General features: G+C 39.8%; 1 protein-coding gene across 2 annotated transcripts in view; it reads right to left on the bottom strand.

The window, feature by feature from the left end:
* fgf11a (fibroblast growth factor 11a) overlaps window positions 1–23235 on the bottom strand; it is an 82585-nt gene that overhangs the window by 8404 nt on the left and 50946 nt on the right. For both annotated transcript variants that reach the window (XM_028039302.1, XM_028039303.1), the window contains exons 4-5: window positions 20071–20174; window positions 1183–1381 (exon numbers count right to left, since the gene is read on the bottom strand). In XM_028039302.1, coding sequence (XP_027895103.1) covers window positions 1183–1381; window positions 20071–20174 — 303 coding nt within the window. The remainder of the gene's footprint in view (window positions 1–1182; window positions 1382–20070; window positions 20175–23235) is intronic.

The raw sequence follows: 23235 nt of genomic DNA, 5'->3' as shown, positions 1-23235 counted from the left end.
CACGACAGGAGCTGCGTCTGCAGGCAGCCAGCTGAGCTGGCACCATTTTTGAAGGAGGACATGGGGCAAAGGTTGTCGGGACCGGAAGTTGAACCCACGACGTCCGCGGGTCTAAGGCCTCCAAATGTGGGGTGTGCTAACCCCCTGCGCCACCACAGCACACCCCACTGAAAAGGTTCGACCAAACCTTGTTAGACCTCTTTATTTGTTGATTGAACTGCACAGTTTGGCTCCATTTAGACCAGTCAGAATTGTTTTCAGTGTTTTCCAAGCCATCAACAACATTCTGGCAGAGATCTGGTGAACTGGTTGGTTTCCTGGAAAAGATCTGCAATACATTCAAACTTGTTTTGCTGATAAACTGTCTACACAGGTTATTTAGGGTTCTGTCATTCTGTGTAATTTTGACATTTTATGTAATGTTATTTAGTTGCACAATATTTTGGGTCAAACGGTGCGTAAGCAGTTGAATTCTCCCGTTTGTTTAAAATCTTTATGTCACCAGTTGATTTTTTTAAATAAAAAAGTTGCCAGATGGGTCTGAAGAGTTTTTAAAAACAACGACAAAGTTTCTAAGCTAGCGAGCGTATATTCCCTCGTCCTGACTACAGCTCCTTTCATCACCACATTTGGCCACGCCCCTCAGTTTCTCTTGGCCACGCCCACTTTGGTGAACATTTCCAAAGCCAGGCGTTTCTCAACAGGTTCACCTGATTGGACAACCAAAAAACAAAGAGTTCCTCAAATTCTAATCTGATTGGACGAAATTAAAGTTTGTTATTTGACTTTTTCTCATTGTAATTATCTCTAGCTTACATTTCTGCCACCAAACCTGCATGAATTACTTTAGTTTCATGAGTTTGCTGTTGTAACCCACAGTATTAGAAGACTTGGGAGGTTAGTTACACTTTGAATACGTTGATTTAATAACAGCAGGCAGAGGGTTAGCTGGCTTCATTCACTCTGTCTTAATAACTAACAGTTGTGATTTTTCATAAATATTTATAAGTATTGAGAACTAAATGTTGGTTCCTGGCCATTACATTAGAAACAATATCCGTTTTCATTACTAAAATAATGTAAAACTTACATAAGCAGCTAAAAACAAATAAAAAAGATGCAAAAAAAAAAAAACAACATACAAACAAAAAACCCCTAAATAACTGCATTTGTCCTTCGTACCTTCGATGAGTTTGGGCAGGAAGTGAGCAGCACCCTTAGTCTTCTTGACACGGTTTCCCTTCATGACCTGACCGTCCCGGTTGATGCCGATGTACCAGGCTCGCCCCGACTGGGTCTGCCGGTACAGGATGGACGAGTATGTGACGTAGTAGTTCTCGAAGACGCACTCCTTAAACTTGCACTCCGGCGTGAAGTGTTCCTGTAAGACACACAAACCAGAACGTATAGGCAGAGGTCGGTAGTAACCAGTTACATTTACCTGAGTAACTTTTTGAAAAAATTTACCTTTACTGCATAATTTACTATGAAGTATCACTTTTCTTACTAGAGTAAAGTTTCTGGATACTTTACCCACTGTGAGTGACTTCACTAAATGAAGAACAAACATATTATAATCAAAAATGCACAAACTACAGAAACACTCGTACAGTTTATGTTAAAGTGGGAATTACTATTTGAATACAAGCTTTGGTGTCCTGATGTTAGTTTCATTAGAGACATTTGATGGTCAAAAAGATACAAAAAACTCTCTATATAAGTATAGTGTCACTAGAAGTACTTTATCCTGTTCTAACATACATTATATATTTATAAAAGTTTCTTCTGCCTTAATTTGTTATTTTGTAATTATGTCTACACATGAATCTAAGCATGTATGTTTAATACGTCCCCTGACCAGTAGCTCCATGTTGCCACCCCAAACATTATTATAACTTCATAATTTTCAAATACTTCAATAATTTTTATATTCATAAACATCCCAAAATATTGTTACAATTCATCTGATATATAAAATACAATGCATAATACACTTTTATTATTTTTTAAATATATAAAGTCCGGGTCGCCCCAAAAAATTGTAGCCCTGGGCTACCACCCTGTCTAATGTTTGTTCCAGCATAAAGAATTAAACTCCCAGCAGAAAAATAAAACATTTTCACTGGGGAGAAATGAGCTAAACATTTCATTGCGACGGGATAACAGGATCATACGCAGCGCATCGACTAACTAAGCGTGAACAAACTCGATCGTGCATGCGCAGGACCGTTTAGTCACGAAACAAACGGTGAACCCGGTGTTCTGTCAGACCATCATACTGCAGCACAATTATCTCTCCCTCTTTCTCTCCGTCTCGTTATGTATTCCATCTTTTATTCCGCCTCTCCTTCTCCAGCGCGTTCCCTCCGTTTCCCCGTCATTTGGTGACCTTGTCGGGGAACAAACCAATTTGCAGGATTGATTTGGAGCCTTGATGTGACGGAAAAACCGCCTGAACAAGGAGTTTGCTTTCTCTCCCTCCATCTTTCTGATTTCTATCTCTTTTCTGTGTCCCTCTGTCCGTCCGCCCGGCCTCAACACTTACAGCACATAAACAATTACATCGCTCTTTAATTACACATCCATTAGTTTCTCTGTCACTCATTACTTTAACTCCACTACAGCAAATGGAGTGGGAAAGTGTAATCAGATTACTATTACTGTCTGTGGGTGTGCAGAGCGGAAAGCCTGATCAATTTCTTGCACACGATCTGAAGAACTACCTGGATCATTAAGTGATTGATCCGGTTAATTAAACTGAATATCTGTGGTGCGTTTGCTGTGTGGGAAACCAGAGCATTCATCAGTTCCTGACCAAACTGCACTCAAAAAATTCAATTTGTTGAATGAACGGAAGAGGAAAGAAGGAAAAGAGGTGGAACAATCCGTTTAAAGGTCAGTTCTCTATGAACTCCACAAATCGCTGAAAAAAAGGAGCAAATTTCTGCCAAAAATCTCTGAAATTTTGAGATTAAGAAATGTTTTAGAAAAAACAATTCCATTTCTGAGCTACAAAAGTTGAACATTTTTAAATGTAAAACAAATTTCAATTTTTTTAAAAAAAACATCAATTTTCAAAATTTGAAAATTTTCTTTTACATTTCAAGCTAGCTAAGTAACTTTATTCTTTTTTTCTTGAAATTTTTAAAAAATTAATCTAAAAATATCTGAAATCTTTTTTCTTGCAATAATTTGTGACTTTTGGATATCAGAGAAAAATATTGTTTTCTTTTGCTTAGGCAAATATTGTTTTTTTCCTGTGTTGAATGAGAAGAAAAAAATATACTTTATAATTAATTTTAACTTGTCCTTGAAATATAAGCCAAATAAAAATAGAGATAAAAAAAATAATAATAAAAAAACATCTTTTCAACTCTGTTGGTTGAAAGAAATATATATTTATATTTAGAAATGCTTAATAGAAAAACACAGTGGGTCAAATTTTGAGGTCAAATTTGTTTTTATTCAGGAACAAAATGCTCCTTAAGGGGAAAAACATTTTAAAATATTTTAATCTTAACAATTTTTACTACTTTCCCCTTGAAAGTCGGGAGTAAAAGAAAACTTGGCTGGACCTAAAAAATGGATCCTTAAATTAAAAAAATGAAAAAAATCTGCACTTCTTAAAGCAAACCCACCTAAAATAAATATTCATATTTATAAATTATTATTAAAAACAAGCTCTTTTAAATAATAATAATAATCTAAACCTGATCAAAAATAAACAGCGTGGAAAAAGAAAAACAGCAACAAACACAGAAATAAACTAAAATAATTGATTTTATGCATGAATCAATGAAAGTTTCCTAACTCACTGCGTAAAACTACTTTGAAAATTTTCTTTTATTCCAGCAGCTTTGAAAGTTTGACTCATCGTGTCAGCCGCTGTGAAGCTTAATGGGATAACACACTATTAGGTCTCGTTTGCACACATTATTCTCACCGCAGGCTCACAGGAGACAGATGCACATCGGTCTGCACAGACGACTCTGGCAGACAACAGGAAGTGCTTTGAGAGGTCACTTCCTGTTTGTCTCAAAGGACAGGCGGTCCACTGTCCTCTCACATTTACATCCTGACCTCCAAACCAGTTTGATCCTCTATCTTCTGCCTGTCCTTCTTTCTCCTTCTGCTAAACAACCCAGACATTATCATCAATGATGCAGTTCCTCCCATGGCCAGCAGGGGGCGCTCAAAACAAGAAGTAAGTCTATTTTTTTTCCTCTGAAAATCTCTATTTGTATCTAAAACAACTCAAGACACAAGACATAATCTAAACTACAGTTGTTTTTAAAGTCCATTTGAACATTTTCAAACATTTTAAACTCAAAGTTTAGTTAAACTTAAGCTAAAATGTCTCATACGACAAAGTGCCACAGACCAGGGCCGGTCCAAGCCTTTTTGGAGCCCAAAGCATATTTTCATTGGGCCCCCCATCAACAAATCAACACCAGATGCTTCATTATTCCTAAATACTCTGTGTGTGTAACATACCTACTATGAAATCCAATGTCTGTTAGCACGATACACAGCTGTTAGCATGATTTAGGCTAGCTTTTAGCTTGACTTCAAACCAAGAGACAACAGACAGATACATCGACAGGCAGAAAAGTATTAAGGGCAACTTAATGTCGTTTGTCTTTCTTTGAGCTCTTGTTTCAACTAACACTACCTGTTGTGTTGCCTTTTTTTAAATAATTAGTTTTAAATACACATCCCCGCTGCAATGTTTTCTCTGGAAATTTGACTGAAATTACTTGGTAAGAAGATTTTGTACAGATGCATCAACAGGAAGAAAAGTATTAAGAGCTGCTGTAGAAACCGATATTTGTTTTTGTTCCAACTGAAATTATATCCTTTAGGATTACCTTATTTAAATAATTAGCTTTATATAACAATGTCAGCTTTAATTATACTAAAACTGAGAGAGAGAAAGAGAACTGAGGTAAATGGAAAATGTTAAATAATAGCTTAATCAAACACTGGTTAATTAAATTAGGAGGCAAAGTGAGAGACAGTTTAAGCAGCCAGATTTTGTGTGTGTTTAAGTATGTGTGTGTGTGTGTGTGTGTGTGTGTGTGTTTCGGGGTGTGTACGTCCACTCATGCATGTCTGCTGTTGTGACAGAAAGACATGACGGATACCCCGTACATCAGTGGGAGGCCACCCAGCGCCAGATGACACACACTCACACACCGACACGCGCAGCATCCGCGGTGACGGATGGACCCTCTCCGTCCCTCATCACTCACGCCCACAGACAGGCCGCACAGAAACAGGAGGAGGAGGGGAAGAACAGAACCATAAAACGGCGGGAAAACGACATGAGAGACGAGCGGGGCGAACCAGACGCAGAGCGGATTAGTCTCCGGTGGCGACACAAACGGACTCCTCGTCTTATTTTTGCCGGATGACATCATTCAGCGCCGCTGAACAAGCAGCCGCCCATTCACTCAGAGCGGGGATTGATTCCACGTGAGATCTCTGCCAACGGTCAATAAGCATCGGAATGAAAAACAAAAACTGGACCAGGCGTTTATGGTGACAGAGTGAACAAACAGGTTGATCCAGAAACTTCACAGAACCAAATATCATCCCTCAACTTGTGACGTCTGAAAACGCCGAGTTACATTTAGCAACATATTGTTATGTGAATATTTATGTATTTACAGAAGTGGGTAGAGTCACCAAGTATTGTACTCAAGTCAGAGTAGAAACACTTCAACGTATTTTTGCCAGAGTAAATGTAAAAAGTAGCCATAAAAGAAATTACTCAAGTAAAATTAAAAAAAGTATTTGATAAAAAGTACTGAGTAACTGATCAAATTATCAACCATTTAATATTTACAAATTACATCATCAGTCAGACTAAAACATAACGTTAAGTTAAAACTTTGGTATTTTTAGGACCAAAATGACAATAATTCATATAAGTAACAAAACATAACAAAATCAGAAGAGATAAAATTTTTTCCTAATCAGTTTATTTTAGTAAAAAACTGATGAAAGTTTAACACAAAGTGCAGGTGTGCGTCTGTTTCTGGTGAATTTTTTGTTAAGTCATGTTTGTTTTTCATTCAGTGGGTAGAAAATCCAGACGTTTCACTCAAGTAGGAGTAGAAATACTTCAGAATAAAATTACTCAAGTAAAAAGTAAAGTACAAAAAAGTTACTCAAGTAAATGTAGTTCAGTAAATAGTTACTACAAAACTCAGCCAATCATCCAGACATTTTACATGACCAGATATTGTTGCTCAGCCTGTTTGGTTTAGATCACTGCTTGGTGCTAAACGGATCTCAGGAAGTTGGAGAGAAGATGAGAAAAACCTTTTTTTGGAAATATTTACAGGTCATGTGACTGAGAACTTTGACATATTTTTATTAAAACAACGTAGCGGAGATATTCGTTTTTATAAACATTTCTTTTCAAATCCATCTTTCTCATAAAACCCTGTTCAGTGAAGTTAAGAGTTTTCCTGAGCTGCTCTTTGATTGAGATTAATCATGTCATCGAAGATCCGAGGGATAAATCTGGCTTCAGACGCTCGAGGCCGCCGGCTGCCTGTCTATGACATCACATCCTCAGCCTGATGTCATGACCTGCTGTCTGCTCTCCTCACAATCCAACCGAGCCAAAGCGTTTCCTGTGGCACCAAAACTTCAGCACAGTGGCTGACATCAGTTCAAAACTGCCTGCACGTTTTAAATAACAGGGTTTTTAACTCTTTCTGGACGCTTTCTAAAACTTTCAGGTTAGTTTTGGACAACAGGTTGTTTTCCTGGACTTCCAGGTTGTTTTCCTGGACTTCCAGGTTTCTCATCTAAAACTGAAGCTAAAGCTAATTTCAGGTAACGTTGTACCAAGTTGGGACTCACAGGCTAATATTCACATACATTGTTACTTTCCATCATTTAGTCTGTTTGCTTTAACAGGAATTTACCATAAATATAATAAGTAAGAAAATAAGCGTTTTATTGCCTAAAATTCAATATAGCAGGACTAATCTGTTGACTATTAACTGAGTAATAATTGGACTTTTATTTATAGGCTTAATTGATGGGGCAGACACACATAACCATTGACAAATAGAATAAAACAGCAGTGCTTATTCACTAGCTTATGCTGTAAGTTGATTTAGCTATAAGCCACATATTTTTGGATTTTTGCAGCTATATTATAAGCTATAAGATAATTTAACTTATGCTATAAGCCAAGCCACGCTTATAGCATAAGTTAATTTAGATGGGCTTTTCTAAACGATATAAGAAGTGGAATGGTCAATAAAAAGAAACATTAAGATGGACATAGCTCTGTTTGTCACATGGCCAGAGTTTTGTTTGTTTTGTTAAAAAAGCTCACAAGGAGATTTTTACAAACTAAATATGTAATTTTTAGGTGTGTTGTTCTTTTACCAAATGGCTCTTTTTGTGTTTGTATACTCCAGATAAATCGATTACTAAATTTGTTGAAGGTCATTTCAATAATTGTTTCAGTTAAAAAAATAAAAAGTTATCCTCTTACCAGCAGAAGAAACTCTGCATCAAATGCTTCTACGTGACACAAATTGCTTAAATAATGTAGAAATCTGATGAATAAACCACAAAGCTTCAGAATGGTGTGCAGGATTTTAACCGAAACAAACGCGATCATTTCAGGAAGTGAGCGACGCTCCGGTCAGCAGGATGAGAATCAGACAACGGCGAAGGTTGGCCTCACAAAACATCAGCGCAGCTGATTATTATCTGAGCAAATGAGCAGAAAAACAACTTTAATTGAGGAAGCATCACAGGGGGCTGAAAATCAATTCTCTGAAGAAAGGCGCCATTATTGTTTATTAAAAAAAAGAAAACCCGGACTAAAGCAATCTGCTTCATCATCACTGCTGCAAGTTGATCATCAAATCCTGAAAAGCTTTGAAGCAAAAGATGAAAAATGTCGACATTCGCTGCCTTTTGAAGTCGTTTAGTTTAACTTTCAAAACGTCTGCCTCGGCTTTATGCGTCACTTTTTCCGTCTCAGTCGGAGAAAAAACGATCAAGACGAGACGTTTGAGGAAAAGAGACGCGTCGTTTTCACTGAGGCTGCAGCAGAGGAAACAAAACTCAAAACGTTTAAAACTTACGTAAAAATAACAAGTAGTGATTTATATCATAAAAATATTAAATTTATGAGACTTTGGTGCTTTCTTGTAAGATAAGAGGTTCAGGAAGATGATTTCTGAACATAAAATGAACAGTTTTACCAAAACTTTGGTGGAAAGTAAACATCCATCCATCCATCCATCTTCTTCCGCTTATCCGAGGTCGGGTCGCGGGGGTAGCAGCTTCAGAAGGGAGGCCCAGACTTCCCTCTCCCCAGCCACTTCTTCCAGCTCCTCCGGGGGAATCCCGAGGCGTTCCCAGGCCAGCCGAGAGACATAGTCCCTCCAGCGTGTCCTGGGTCTTCCCCGGGGCCTCCTCCCGGTGGGACGTGCCCGGAACACCTCACCAGGGAGGCGTCCAGGAGGCATCCTGACCAGATGCCCAAGCCACCTCAACTGGCTCCTCTCGATGTGAAGGAGCAGCGGCTCTACTCTGAGTCCCTCCCGGATGACTGAGCTTCTCACCCTATCTCTAAGGGAGAGCCCAGCCACCCTACGGAGAAAACCCATTTCGGCCGCTTGTATCCGCGATCTCGTTCTTTCGGTCATGACCCAAAGCTCATGACCATAGATGAGGGTGGGAACGTAGATCGACCGGTAAATCGAGAGCTTCGCTTTTTGGCTCAGCTCTCTCTTCACCACGACGGACCGGTACAGGGCCCGCTTGACAGCAGACGCTGCGCCAATCCGCCTGTCGATCTCCCGCTCCCTTCTTCCCCCATTCGTGAACAAGATCCCGAGATACTTAAACTCCTCCACTTGGGGCAGGACACCCCCCCTGACCCGGAGAAGGCACTCTACCCTTTTCCGGCTCAAGACCATGGCCTCGGATTTGGAGGCACTGATCCCCATCCCGGCCGCTTCACACTCGGCTGCGAACCGATCCAGCGAGAGCTGCAGATCACGATCTGATGAAGCCAAAAGGACCACATCGTCTGCGAAAAGCAGAGATGAGATCCTAAGGCCACCAAATCGGATCCCCTCAACACCTTGGCTGCGCCTAGAAATTCTGTCCATGAAAGTGATGAACAGAATCGGTGACAAAGGGCAGCCCTGGCGGAGTCCAACTCTCACCGGAAACGAGCCCGACTTACTGCCGGCAATGCGGACCAGACTCTGACACCGGTCATACAGGGACCTGACAGCCCGTATCAAAGGGCCCGGTACCCCATACTCCCGGAGAACCCCCCACAGGGCTCCCCGAGGGACACGGTCGAACGCCTTCTCCAAGTCCACAAAACACATGTAGACTGGTTGGGCGAACTCCCATGCACCCTCCAGGACCCTGCTGAGGGTGTAGAGCTGGTCCAGTGTTCCACGACCAGGACGAAAACCACACTGCTCTTCCTGAATCCGAGGTTCGACTATCCGACGGACCCTCCTCTCCAGGACCCCTGAATAGACCTTGCCAGGGAGGCTTAAGAGTGTGACCCCTCTATAATTGGAGCACACCCTCCGGTCCCCCTTTTTGAACAGGGGGACCACCACCCCAGTCTGCCAATCCAGGGGAACTGCCCCCGATGTCCATGCGATATTGCAGAGTCGCGTCAACCAACACAACCCTACAACATCCAGAGCCTTAAGGAACTCCGGGCGGATCTCATCCACCCCCGGGGCCTTGCCACCGAGGAGCTTTTTAACCACCTCGGCGACCTCGCCCCCAGAGATTGGAGAGCCCAACCCAGAGTCCCCAGGCTCCGCTTCCTCAGAGGAAGGCATGTTGGTGGGATTGAGGAGGTCTTCGAAGTACTCTGCCCACCGGCCCACAACGTCCCGAGTAGAGGTCAGCAGCACACCATCCCCACTATAAACAGTGTTGGTGCTGCACCGCTTCCCCCCCCTGAGACGCCGGATGGTGGACCAGAATCGCCTCGAAGCCGTGCGGAAGTCTTTCTCCATGGCCTCTCCAAACTCCTCCCACACCCGGGTTTTTGCCTCAGCAACCGCCCGAGCCGCACGCCGCTTCGCCCGCCGGTACCCATCAGCTGCTTCCGGAGTCCCACAGGCCAAAAAGGCTCGATAGGACTCCTTCTTCAGCCTGACGGCATCCCTCACCGAAGGTGTCCACCAACGGGTTCGAGGGTTGCCGCCGCGACAGGCACCGACAACCTTGCGGCCACAGCTCCGATCGGCCACCTCGACAATGGAGGCACGGAACATGGTCCACTCAGACTCCACCTCCCCCACCCATGCCCCCAAGTAAACAGAACAAGAAAATCTAAAGAGTTATAAAAAAATGAAGTCTCTAAAATCAAAGTAGAATATCTTTTTTATTCTGTTCAGAAATGAACATGAAGCTACTTTATAACTCCTATTGACTAAATATGGGGAAAAAAACTAAAAATGTATTTAGTTTAGAAATAAAATAAATAAAGTTTTTAAAAAAAATTAAAACTAATAAAAATGTAAAATAAGATTAAGCTAAAAGTAAACTAAATAAAAATAATGAGGAATAATGAATAAATGATAAAAATGAATCAAAAATTCTAAATTAAGCAAAAGAAAATAGGTAAAGAACAAAACAAAAATAAATATAAAAACATCTCAAAACTCATTTCAGACAAAAAACAAAGAAAAAAAATCAGATTAATAAAAACAAATAGTGAGAAAACTAAACTAAACTAAACTAAATAAAACTGAAGTGAAACAAATCAAAAACAATAAAAAAGAAACCATTTTAAAAATGAGAGAAAATACAGAAAACAAGTAAAAAATAGAATGTGTTAAACAGAAACAAAATAGAACACAAAATAATCCAAATGAAACCACAAATAAACCATGAAAGGAAAACTAACTAAATCAAATAAAAACAGAAAAAAATCATCATATTTAAATTTTTTAGTTGCTGTAATCAGTTTGCACACAAAAATAAAAAAGTGACACAATTACTCTTAATAAATCAGAAAATAAACTGAATGTAAATCCAACTGTCAGATTTTTCTGAACTCAAAACCCTGATGAGCAACTTTGAGTTGCTGACGAGGAAAATGCAATAATTTCACATCTCAAGCAGAAACAGAGAGAAGAGACAGAGAAAGAGAGAGAGAGAGAGAGAGAGAGAGACAGGTGTTTGGTCTGCTGTGACCTCTGACATTTGGTTTGGTTGGATGACACGGAGAAACTGGAGTAATGCTGCGTCTGTCAGGAACAGACAGAATAATAAACGAGATCTGAGCCTGAAACACAAACACACACCGAGGAAAACGAGTTGACAGAAAACACACAGAAATCACACACACTTATAATGAGAACAGCTGCAGGGGGAGGAAGAGGAGAGACGAAGGAGGGATGGAGGGATGTCCTCTGGTTCTCACCTTGCCCGCCTGACCCTCGCCGTGTGTTTGAGGATTTTCCAAACCTCCCTCCCTCTTCATCTTTCTCTAACTTCGCCCCTCCATCTTCCTCACACTTACATCACCACACAGCAGAAAGAGCAGGAAAAAAAACAAGTAAAAATAGGAAGGAAGAAGAGAGGAAGAAATACGGACGGCAGGAAAGGAAACAAGAGTGCTGAGTCAGAGGAAAGGAGCCGGCGTTTCTCCCATCCAAAGAGCCGGTGAGGAAGGTCAGAGGAGGAGGAGCGGGAGGTCTGACCGCGCAGAGAGAGTGTGTGTGTGTATGTGTGTGTGTGTGTGTGTGTCGGGTTGTTCTGAGAAAAGACGTTATTGAAGGAAACCGACTAATTGGCAGTTTAGCAGCTGTCAAAAGCAGCTGGTTGAGAATGAAACAGGATCTGCTGCAGAGGCATTAACATCTATAAATACATTTATATGCAAATAACTGGAGGTAAATATATACTATAAATATAATATAAATACTGATTTCTGTTTTTAATTATATGGTACTTGGTGTGTTGTGACAGCTGAATAAATTTCATAAAAATTGAATCTCATACGACGGAGTATCACGCCAATTTGAGACATAGAGAAAGCAGGATTACATTTCTGTCAAAAAACTCAAAAAGTTTTGATTAATCTCAGAAAATCTGTAGAAAAAACTTGGAAATTTCTGACTTTGAAAAGTTGAAAGTTTGCTAGAAAGATAATCAGAAATTTTGAGATTAGACTGAGAATTATTTTAGAAAAACTTGAAAATTTTATTAGTGTCAAAAAATCTAATTTTGACACTAATAAAATTTCCAAATTTCTGAGATTAAACTTAAAATTGTTGAGTTTTTTGGCAGAAATGTCCTTTTTTACTATCTACCAAGGTCCTAATACTCCATTGCTGTCTTAACATTCTCAGTTTGGTTATTTTCTTTCATCTATCAGCCTAAATGCACTAAAGCAAACAAACAAAATCCCACCTTTCTAAACATTTTTATAAAAAACATTTATGCTATTACCTGACCTTGCCAAAAGGGGGCGCCAGAAACAACCAGCAAGCGAAAAGTTGACCTAAATCAGAGTGAAACACCAACACACTGTGAGATCCCCATTGTTCGGCTGTGTTTACGTGAAAACATCTTTATGCTTTCTAGAAATGTTTACAAGTCATATATTCCAAAAGTCAAGTCAAGTTCCAAGTCTCTGCTGACTGAAATAAACATTTTATAATCAAATGCGTATCAATAATATATATCGCGATAGAGATGTGATCAATATCAACTTTGTTCCAGAACTGCACAGCATTCTGGGAGATGTAGGCAGAGGAAAGACTTTAGCTGCTCAACCTCTCATGGCTACTAGCTAAGCTAGGTGGTGGAATCAACTCACTCATTCTGTGGTTACCTAGCAACGCACTCACTCTGTGGTTACCTAGCAACGACCTGCTGAGTAACTGCCAGAGCAGCAGTTTCAGGTTTCGCCTTATAACTGCCAGTTATGACAGCTTTAAAATAAAAACAAGGACGTGGAGTGGAAACTCTGGATGAAAACACAAAGGTGACACCTCCAGTTTGGCTGTATTTAAAATATTTAAAACAAAAAAACTTATTAATAATTATAGGCATCGACTGATATGAAACGCTTATGTTTCGCTTATGAAACGCTTATGTTTCTATACTGTCTACCCTTAAGTGAACTTAACTTTTTTATTTAAAAAATCCTCCAAACTCAAACCTATTATATAACCTAACAGCTGAAATCAGAGGAGCAGCTTCATCGCCATAGAAAAGCCGAGCGGAGCGTGAGCCGAAGAGGCCATCCATGCTCTCATTCTCACTCTCAGTCGGTCTCTACAGACAAACGAAGCGCTCTCAGCTACACAGCGCCGTCCGATGATGGATGTGGTAACTCTCTCTATCACCAAAGACCATCCATCCCAATTAACTGCTTCTGTGAGGGAGGAAGCTGCTGCTGTATAAAACTGATGAAGAACAGTCCACTTACAGAAATTAGCTCACGGTGGAAAAAAAGCTTGTGAACTTCTCAGAACCATTATGGTAGGCATTTTGTAATGACGGTGTAAAATGTGCCATAAATACACCTTTCTTGTGTGTAGCAGTTAAATCCAGCCGTTCAGGGCGTTGAGTAAAGCGGTTAAAAGGCAGCAAGGTTGTTGTTATTGTTCCTCACAATAACCCTGAAGTAATTTTTGGAGACCAACATATTTACTTTCTCTAGACAACTACACACTGCACAAAGTATGACTGCATTTTGTTTGACCACATAATTGTGTAAACTGGAATTACAAAACTAAATTAGCTTAATGGAAACACACCAAAAAACTCAAGTTTTTCGATAAAACGTTTTTGCGATAGGATAAGATGTTTTTTTAGGCCGTATCAAAATTGGTATATTTCACAAAACTGCAATGGAAATACGGAATGTTGCTACTGGTGGAAACGACAAAGAACACAACAGGAAGTAGTCGGTTTTGTTTTTTACTGATTTATAAATGTAAGATTTAATCCTGTTACTTATTTAACAGAAATAACGCAATTTCAAAAAAGTGTTTTTCCGACATTAGCAGGATATCAGTGAAGCTTTGCACACATTGAATCGGTAACTCAGCCAGTTTTTCAGCTGTTTTTCAGTTTGTTCCAGATCTGTGCTGCATAGAAGCTGCCACAGTATTGTCTCGTAGAGCCGGCTCGGTGTGGGTGTTTCCAATCTATTAAAGCGCCGTGTTCCTCCAAAGTGGGTCTGGACCCGTCTCTCCTCTGTGTGCATCCCTGAAGTCATCTGAGGGAAGTTTAGACTTTGCTCAACTTTCCCCTGTTAGCTGCAGAGAGTTTGGCCAGAGCCGGTCCCGGGTATCGAGTCCGACCCAATTATGTCTGCCTGCCTCTGTCAGATTGTTTATACCTGGCTGCACCCGTGTGTTTGTGGGGATGTGGGGGAAAGTGTGTGAGTGTGTGTGAGTTCATTCCTTTCCGTGGCTTAGACTCTCCCCATCAGCCTGCTAAACCATTCATCCCTCCCTCCACCCGGAAGGCTTTCCACAGCTAATAAAGTGGGCCAGGTCCGTGGCTGAACACTATTTTTATCAGGAAGTAATTTCCAGGTGGTGCCCGCAGGTAAGCAGCGCCAGCAGCTTTAAACAATGGAGCTGAAACCAGGAGTCCTCCATTAACCTCTGCTGGCCAACATGTCGGCCTCTTTCTTTAACAATTCAGTTAGTCGTCACTCATTTCAGAAAAATATGGATTCATTTCACATTCGTTTGTTTAAGACTGAAAATTATAAAGTTATATAAGAATCAATTTATCTTTTAAAACAGAAGAGTCGTGCTTCTTAAAAGTATTTTCCTTTTTAATGAAGTAGTGCATCAACGCGGGAAGTATTGCTATGCACATGTTGCTTATCACGTGTTTTTCTCACAATATTCATATTTTTTGAGCTACTACAATTATTATTCCCACCCAGTTTTCTATAACATTTTTAAACAATTTTTATTTTTGAGTTGCTGCATAATTCCACATCGTCCTTCCACTCAACTTTCTAGGTATGCTATCACTGAAAAGAAATCCACCAAAAAGAAACAATGTTCTAATTTTTTTAATTGTGTTTGCATTGTGCTGTGAAAATGTCTTTGTTCCTCAGGGTTTCTTCTGTTTTTTGTTATTTTATCACCGTTAAATGTTTCAGATCCTGAATAAATACATAATAAATAACTTGGACAGATAGCTGTGCTATAAGGCTAACAGTTTATCAGACTAAAGCACAGAGGCGGTCGTGGTGAGAAGAAAGAGAGGAGAACCGGACAGACGTAGAGGACAAACCCAGAACTCATGAGGGGAACACGCAGGATCCATCTTCTGAATTAAAGAGGCTCGCAGGATGACAAGAAGCAACGGATGGTACAAAGAGGAGAAAACCGACAAGCCACAAGAGACAGAGATGACCAGACAGGGAGCAAGACAGACTGACAGGCGAGCAAAAGCTGAACAAGTGAGACAGGGGGCGGAGGAAGAGGAGGAGGAGGAGGAAGGATGGAGGTGGTTGTTGCTCCCAGAGGAGACGTTACGCTCGCTCCCAGTCCGGTCCTGTCAGCCCATACTTCTCTCTTTTTTTACCCCAATCTTTCCATCATTCCTTCCCTCCAGACAACAATCAGCCCGTTTGAAGTACTGGTGCTGAGATCCGGTCTGTCGCGCTGCTCAGCCCGACCCGACGGCCCGTTTCTCGCATCCAGGCTCAAACGTTATGCAAATTAGCACCAGGAAGCGAAACCGCAAGTAAATAAACATTAAAACTTAAATTTTTAAACTATTTCTTGTTCTATTCTATTGTATATAAATATGACTCTGTAGCTTTAGCAGAACAAATCTCATTTACACATCAGCAGGGGCGGTCCCAGCCTGCATGGTGCCCTGGGCAAACATGAGGCACCATCATGGGGACACTAAAATTTATTTAAAGCTGCAGTATGAAACTTTTATTTAAAAAAGTTTTTTTTAAATGTTTGTTAAAAATGTCCCTAAATTGTGACAGTTTGTGTGACAGATAATCTGTGAAAAGATTGATCTCCAGCTCCTCTGTGAGCGGCCGTAGCCATCTGAAAAACCAGCAACCAATCAGAGCCAGGAGGAGGGTCTTAACGCTGTCAATCACTCTCATGTACTCGCTGCTACTGGCAGACATAGGAAAGAAGGAAGGTAGGTAGGAAAAAAGAAAGGAAATTAGAACATAAGGAAGAAAAGGAAGGAAGGGAAGAACACAAAAGATGAAGGGAAGGATGGAAATAGCCAAAGGAAGTAAAGAATAAACAAACTAACTGCAGCAGGAAGGGAGGAAGGAACCGACAGAAGCAGAAAGACGCGCTGAAAGGTTATGTAACCTGAAGGAACGAACAAAAGACGAAAGATTAGAAGAAAAGTAAAAATGAAGAAATGGATGGAAGAAGGAAGGAACATCAAAAGATAGAAATAAACTGATAAAAAACGGCTGGAAATCCAGATTTCTTATAATTTTCCTAATTCAGCTGCTAAACAAAGCAAATATTAAACACCCTGACATCCTTAATTAATGCCTTCTAATTACTTCCTTCATTTAAAATTGAAGACAAAATAAACAGTTTTAGATATAAAAATGTCATACCAGGGTAAACCGACGTCATCAGAAATGTCTCAGTTTATTAAAGGTATTCAGAGAATTCAGACAAAATAAAAAAACAAGCAATCCGACTGGAATAAAGACAAACGACGGGGTGGAAAAGTACTTTTTGTCTTCCTGTGAGTCACTGCTGGCCGCCGACCAGCTGGGAGGGGGAGTTTTATTTCCCAATCCTTTAAATAAGTGTTGTAATTATCTCCTTATCTGTGTGTGGCTGCAGAGGGAGAGCAACGCGCCACAGAGGTCCATGAAAGATTAATGCCGCCCGCCGGAAACGCCGTGAGTCTGGGGTTGCTCCAACAAAACCTCCGCATCAGAACGTCCTGACTTCAGAGGAACGCAAGATCAAGACCATGTGATGCATTTAGGCAACAAACTGAGCGTTTCTCATGTCGTCTCTTGGCTACGAACAAAAGTTTGAATGTTGGTGAGAAGAAAGTGTGCTGGCGGTTTGTCCGCTGTCAGAGGGATTTTCTCGGAGGATTCTCCGCCTGCTGTGGTTGTTCCCCTCGGTGAAAATGGGTCACCTTCTTCTCTGTCAGGAGAACAGCCGGGAATACGCCGGCTGGGGGTGTTTATGCTCGTACGACATTTCGCTTTCTGCAGGGAGAGGTTACAAACGCCTGACACGTTCTGGAGCTCGTTAGAGGAAAAAGTTTGGACCGTTTTAAAACATTTAAAGAGGTCATTTTATGTATTTCTCAGGCATGCAGTGACATTTTACAGCACAAGAAAGTAACTGGGTTACCTTCAGTTGTTATAAAAAGAATGCAGAATACATATAACATGACTTAAAAGAAATGTTATTTTAAGTCTCCGTCTCTTTAAAAGGGAGCTGTTATGCAAAATTCACATTTTTTACATTTTTATGTTTCCATTTGGCTCTCAACTGCTTCTAAAACAGCTAAAGCTTAAATAAAAACCCAGGTGTTTTCTTTGGCCATAAGTTAATGTTTTAGCTTTCTGGAAATTGAGCTGTTTCAATCCACTGTTTCCTAGCAACCCCAGCCAAGCCCAGCCCGTTACCTAGCAACCAAGCGAAACTCCAGCACATTTAAAATCTATGTAATTAATTAAGTGTAATTAATGCATTAAAGTTCAGGCCCTAATTAATGTTTAATGCATCAGTCAAAAAATGCTTCATGAAGAGGAAACAAACGTATAAAAGCCACACCTAAGTATAAGCAAAAACACTTAAAAAAGTGACTCATAGTCCAGAAAATACGGTAAATCAATTTTGAGCCTGACAAAGACAAATATAATTTTTGTTATTGTGTTATTTTTTACAGAACTTGATGGACGTACAAAATGGAAACACAACGGAAATACTATAAGCTTTGCATAAAAACAAAAATGCTTCCATGAATTTCTCAACATGGGATTTTTTCTCCCACTAATTCCCAAATTAAAGGTTGATTTGTCCACATTTTCCAGTGAGAAATGAAGCTGTTTCCATAAAAGCTGAGCTGATTTTAAGCCTTTCTAAAGACCAGCTTTGATCTGAATCAGATGAATTCAGTGTGAACGTGTGTGAAGCCGGCAGGGCGACATGAAGCGGCGCGCGGTTCTTGACAGCTGAGCGATGTTCTGGTTCTGTTTATCTGACAGCATGAGGACGGTTTTCATCTCCGCGGTTCCTCCTCACCCGTTTTCGGGTTGTTGAATGTGACAGAGACCCGCTCTCCTCCGCTCAGGCGCCGCGCCGCGTTGCTTCACTTCAAAAATAGCCTCACCCACTCCGCCGTCAGAGGCAGGAAGTGCTTTTATTTGGATTCAATCCACCTGTTAAATCTGTCACTTCTCGCCTGCACATCTATGCTAAACAGCCCAGAGGAGGTTTTGTTTGAGCCGTTTCAGAGAAAGCAGCGGCGCGTTCTGCTGGGAGCGAAAAACAGGAACCTGTTTGGTACACAAATGTTTGCTGGCATCAAGCAAAATCTCTGATGTTCAAACCTCAGTAATGTAGGCACTGCAGCGTGGAAGCACAGGATTACTGGACAGGATTACTGGAGAAAAAAGAAATTGCCTTTGTTCACAGAGTTCTGATCTTCTGAGATCAAAAGTCAAAAATCTGGGAGGACAAAAATCAAAATTCAGAGAAAAAGGCAGAAATCAGGGGAAAAAATCTCAATTTTGAGAAAAAAGTCAGAATTTTCATATCAAAAGTCAGAATTCTGAAAATTAAGCGAGTGAGTGACTTTCGACACTATTTTGGCTCACGTGACAAAATGTTTGGACACCTCTGGTTTGACGGGATCCAACTGTTGGAAAGTACTATAACCGAAATCTTTATTTAATAAGAAAAGTTTACATAATTATTGTAAAATAGAGAAAAAAATTGTAACTGAGAAAGATTAAATGAATTATAATTGTTAAAAATGTTTTATTGGCACTGGTGGCTTTTAGTCATTAGAAGTTGGACAGGAAGAAGGTTTGGGAATCGAACCTGGGACAGCTGCATCTCATTTTACCTTAGACTCCGTTTATTGTGCATTTCCTCTATTAATGAGATATATATAAATATTTTTATATCTGCTTCAACCTGTGGAAACAATGCCTCCAGTTATCAGGCGACGGGAAACAACATGTCACAAACAACGTCAGTCTTTGAGAATGTGGCGCTACTTCGCCCTTCCAGTCATTTACATTATAATATGCTGCTTTTTATTTAGAGGTAGGTAGGAATTGCTAACTTTAATGCTAACTGACCGTAGGTTGGAAGTTCAATCCTCCTCTCTGTGAAAAAGATGCAGCACAATATTTTTAGTCAATATTTCCCCAAGACAATAAGACTGTAGGAAAAATAAGTCTCATCTCATAATCAGTGGCGCTTCCAGAAAATTTTAACAGGGTGGTCAGACCGGGGCAGTAAAAATTTTAGGGGTGTAGAGGGAAAAAAATTACAATTTTGTTTATTTATTTGGTTTTACATTTATGTTTTGAATGAAGAAGATGACTTCTCTATAGCTTGAAAATGATTCTGTGGGTTGGCCGGTATTTTCCCAGAGGGGCCCATGGCTCCTCCTGGCCCCCCGTTGGAGGCGCCACTGCTCAAAATGTGTTTCTGAATGTGCAGAGCAGTTGGTTCCTTAAATAAAAGTATATGTTGTACTGCAATTTGCTGCTGATGTAATGATGTAATTTAAAGTCTAACAGATCTCAGCATGAAAAATTGGTAATAAGTGAATATGAGGCCATCAGTGTTCAGCCTGATATTCAGCTGAGCGATTCTGCCACACAGTCTGACTTTAAAAGCCTCCATAAGCACAAGGAACCTGTGAAATATGTGAACATTACATCTGTTAGAAGGAGCCTAGTTCCTCATACTGGGCTCATCTCTAACAGCAGGAGTAAAATCACCAGGTTCTCCAGCCAGGGCGGGTTTAATGAAACCACATGTCGGGTTTCTAAGCCTCAGGTTCTGACCGTACCGATGTGTAGAGGTAGCCCTCGCTGTTCATGGCGACGTAGAGCCCCGTCTTGGTGCTCTGGATGGCCACTATCCTGAGTCCCACAGGAATCAAGTTGAACTGCACTGCAGGACATGAAAACAACAAACAGCGTTAGAAAAAAAATTCATTCACAAGTTCATCCAATGAAGGCGAGAACAAAACGAAACAAAAGGAGTAAAAAAATGAACCCCTGGTGCAGACAGGCTGAATCTGCTGGAACCGGACGGCCGCTGCAGAGAGAGATACTTCAACTGAAGCTTTGCAAACTCAATAAATTACAAAGCGACATCGTGTGAGTCTGCTGAAAACTGATTGTATCTTTACTGACACAGTTAAACTGAGTCGGTGATGCAGTTTACTGGATCCCCTCTTCAGGAGGCCTGGATTTATTACAGCTCCACAGATAAACCCCAAAATTCAGTCAGAAGATAGAAAAAACATTCAGGAAACTACCAGCAGTAGTAGCAGTCACACATCCTTAAAGAATAGAATAGATCACAACAGTAGAGAAAAGAGCTGAAAAATTAAACAAAATGTCACAATGAAGACGACAGCAGTTGCCCTCTTTATGTGTTCAGACACTTTACTTGTGTTTGACATTAATTTTCTTTTCTTTTATTGAATTTTGCTCCAGATTTTGGTGTTTCTAAACTTTAGCATCTATCTGTGTAGCCATGATGTCACATCCGGCTACACAGATCGAAGACCTTTGTTATTTTCACATCTGCAAAGTTTAAGTCCTCAGAAGGCGATCCTAACAGGAAGTGACACAGCCGGCTGAGTGATGTTGACATTTACAGCCTCCAGCTGCTCTGTCATAATGTTATGACGACCAGACTCCACCATAAAACACATCACAATAAAAATTAGATAGATAAAAACTTTAATGCTGTGCTGCTGCACTTTTCTCTTCCACATTTTCTGGCTGGGAAGGAAACGTCTAACTTTCTGAGAAAGTTATTCCTGGATCAGGATGGACCTGCAAATGTTTTATAGTCATAATCCACATAAATAAAACACAAAATACTCCAAATAACATATTGGAAACTATTCAAACTGGTCTGTTTAACTGTTGGTGATTTTATACTTTATTTAATATTGTTATTTTTAATCAAAATACTAATGAGAATCTGATAATATTCAATCATTTATCTAGACAAACCAGCATTCTTCCACCTGATTATTATTATAAATAAAATGTTGCTGCTCATTTTATTGTTTTATGTCTCAAAACAATTTCCAAGTTCAGTTTATTAACTCAATCATTATCATTTAATGAAGAACTGCTCAGTTTGTGAGACACTCAACAGAGAAGAAGTGCAAAGGATTCACCTTAATGTTCATTTTCACACTTAACACAGTAAAACTTTTAAAACTATAAACATTGGCAACCTGTCAGCTTCTTAAGTTTACTTCTTTTCAAAAAATATATTACATTTTAACATTTTTTGTGCCAAATTTCCAATAATAATGCTTATATTTCAGCTTGTGAAGAAAAGTGCATAACAGTTTCCATTCACAGTAAGTAGGCTTAGTCTATTTACTGTGAATTTTATTCATTGCAGGAATGAAATTGTAAAGTAACTTTATGAGAACTCTACACCAAACTGTTAAAGTGAGGAATACTGAGCATCTTGTAAATTTATAGTTAATATCTGCTTTACAAATGAGAAAATGTTTATCAGTCAGGCATGAAAAAGAAAACAGTAAAAATCCTTCCACCCACTGAGAAATACTGTGTTACTCCATGCATATGCTCAGTCTGTGCCAATAAAGATTCACTAAACTCAGTTTACTGAATGGTTGAGGAAATTTTATAGAAACCTTTTGACCACTTGGTGTGCTCACCATGCTAAGTTTGTTTTAGTGAGAATGGGATACAGCAGCTTTAATGTCATGTACTTTGCACAAATTTATCAAATTGTTGAAAATCTATTTGAAAATGCTTTTTAGAATTATTATGTGGTTTTACTCAAGGCTACATTTATCCTCCATCCTTTCAAAGGAGCCAAAAAACAACAACAACAACCCCCCCCCCAGAAAAACAGGCAACTAAAAAAATGATATTTTGATTTTGAAGCACAGGGTTATTTTAGTCTCATGTTATTTTAACATTTTCACGGTAACATCAGCTGATGAGGCAGAGCCTCACCTGTCCACATAGAAAAATAATATAATGATGAAATTATTTATACTGCTATTTTCACCCTGTAGTTTGCACTACGAAGTACCTATTTTTCATTTAGCTTAACCAATTATTTGTTCTTCAAAATTGCTGAATTTTCGCATTTTCCTATTCAAATGCTCAGAAGCGAAGCCGGTGAGGCAGCAGGAAGGGATTGATCAACCTCTCGCTAACTGCAATGGCTGCTATTCTATGGGAGCATGCTCCTCCTGTCTGTACGTCGCCAACAAAATGGCTAAAAAACACTTAAAATATAAACTGATTTTCCATAATTTAGGTTATGTATATAATATACAGTGCTTTTTGTCACCAACTGTGTGACATCGACACAGTTGGTGCCATAGCAACTGACAACAACGACCCTAAAAAACAGAAATATTTCCCACACAAAGAGCAGAACATATATATATATATATAATTCTAGTTTGGTGTGCTCTTGGAGGCCCCCTGGTGGCATGGAGGTCCTAAGCAGCTACTTAACTCGCCAATATAATCAGGTTTCTATATTGAGAAAATTGCTTTTACCAACTGCTTTGGTTTTATTTGGGCCTCCACAGCAGAGTATCCATCTCTTTTTTCTTATGTGCCTCCCAGGAAAGAAAATAAGACGTGAACGAAAGGGGTTACTTATCTATTCACTAGTTACGATTTTTAAAACGACACACAAGGGAAATTTGAAAGTCTATTTCTTCAGAAGCTCTCTTCCACATTTCATGGTCTTAATCAACAGAAAGCACTTTATCGATTAGTTTAGTTACTCTCTAATGGAAGAGTCTGTAATATCCATCTGTAAATGAAAACTTAGTTATGTTGTTAAAACCTCATCAGCCGTAAATCTAAAACTTCTGGGAAGGTTACAGATGAAAGTTGAGTTATGAGACTGTCCAGTAAAGTTGTCAGCTCTGAATTTAAGAAAAGTTTTAAATTTAAACTGCAGGAACATTTGCATTAACAGAAAC

This window comes from Xiphophorus couchianus, chromosome 14 (genome assembly GCF_001444195.1).
Source record: "Xiphophorus couchianus chromosome 14, X_couchianus-1.0, whole genome shotgun sequence".
Lineage (NCBI taxonomy): Eukaryota > Metazoa > Chordata > Actinopteri > Cyprinodontiformes > Poeciliidae > Xiphophorus > Xiphophorus couchianus.
This window is presented reverse-complemented; position numbering and strand designations above follow the sequence as displayed.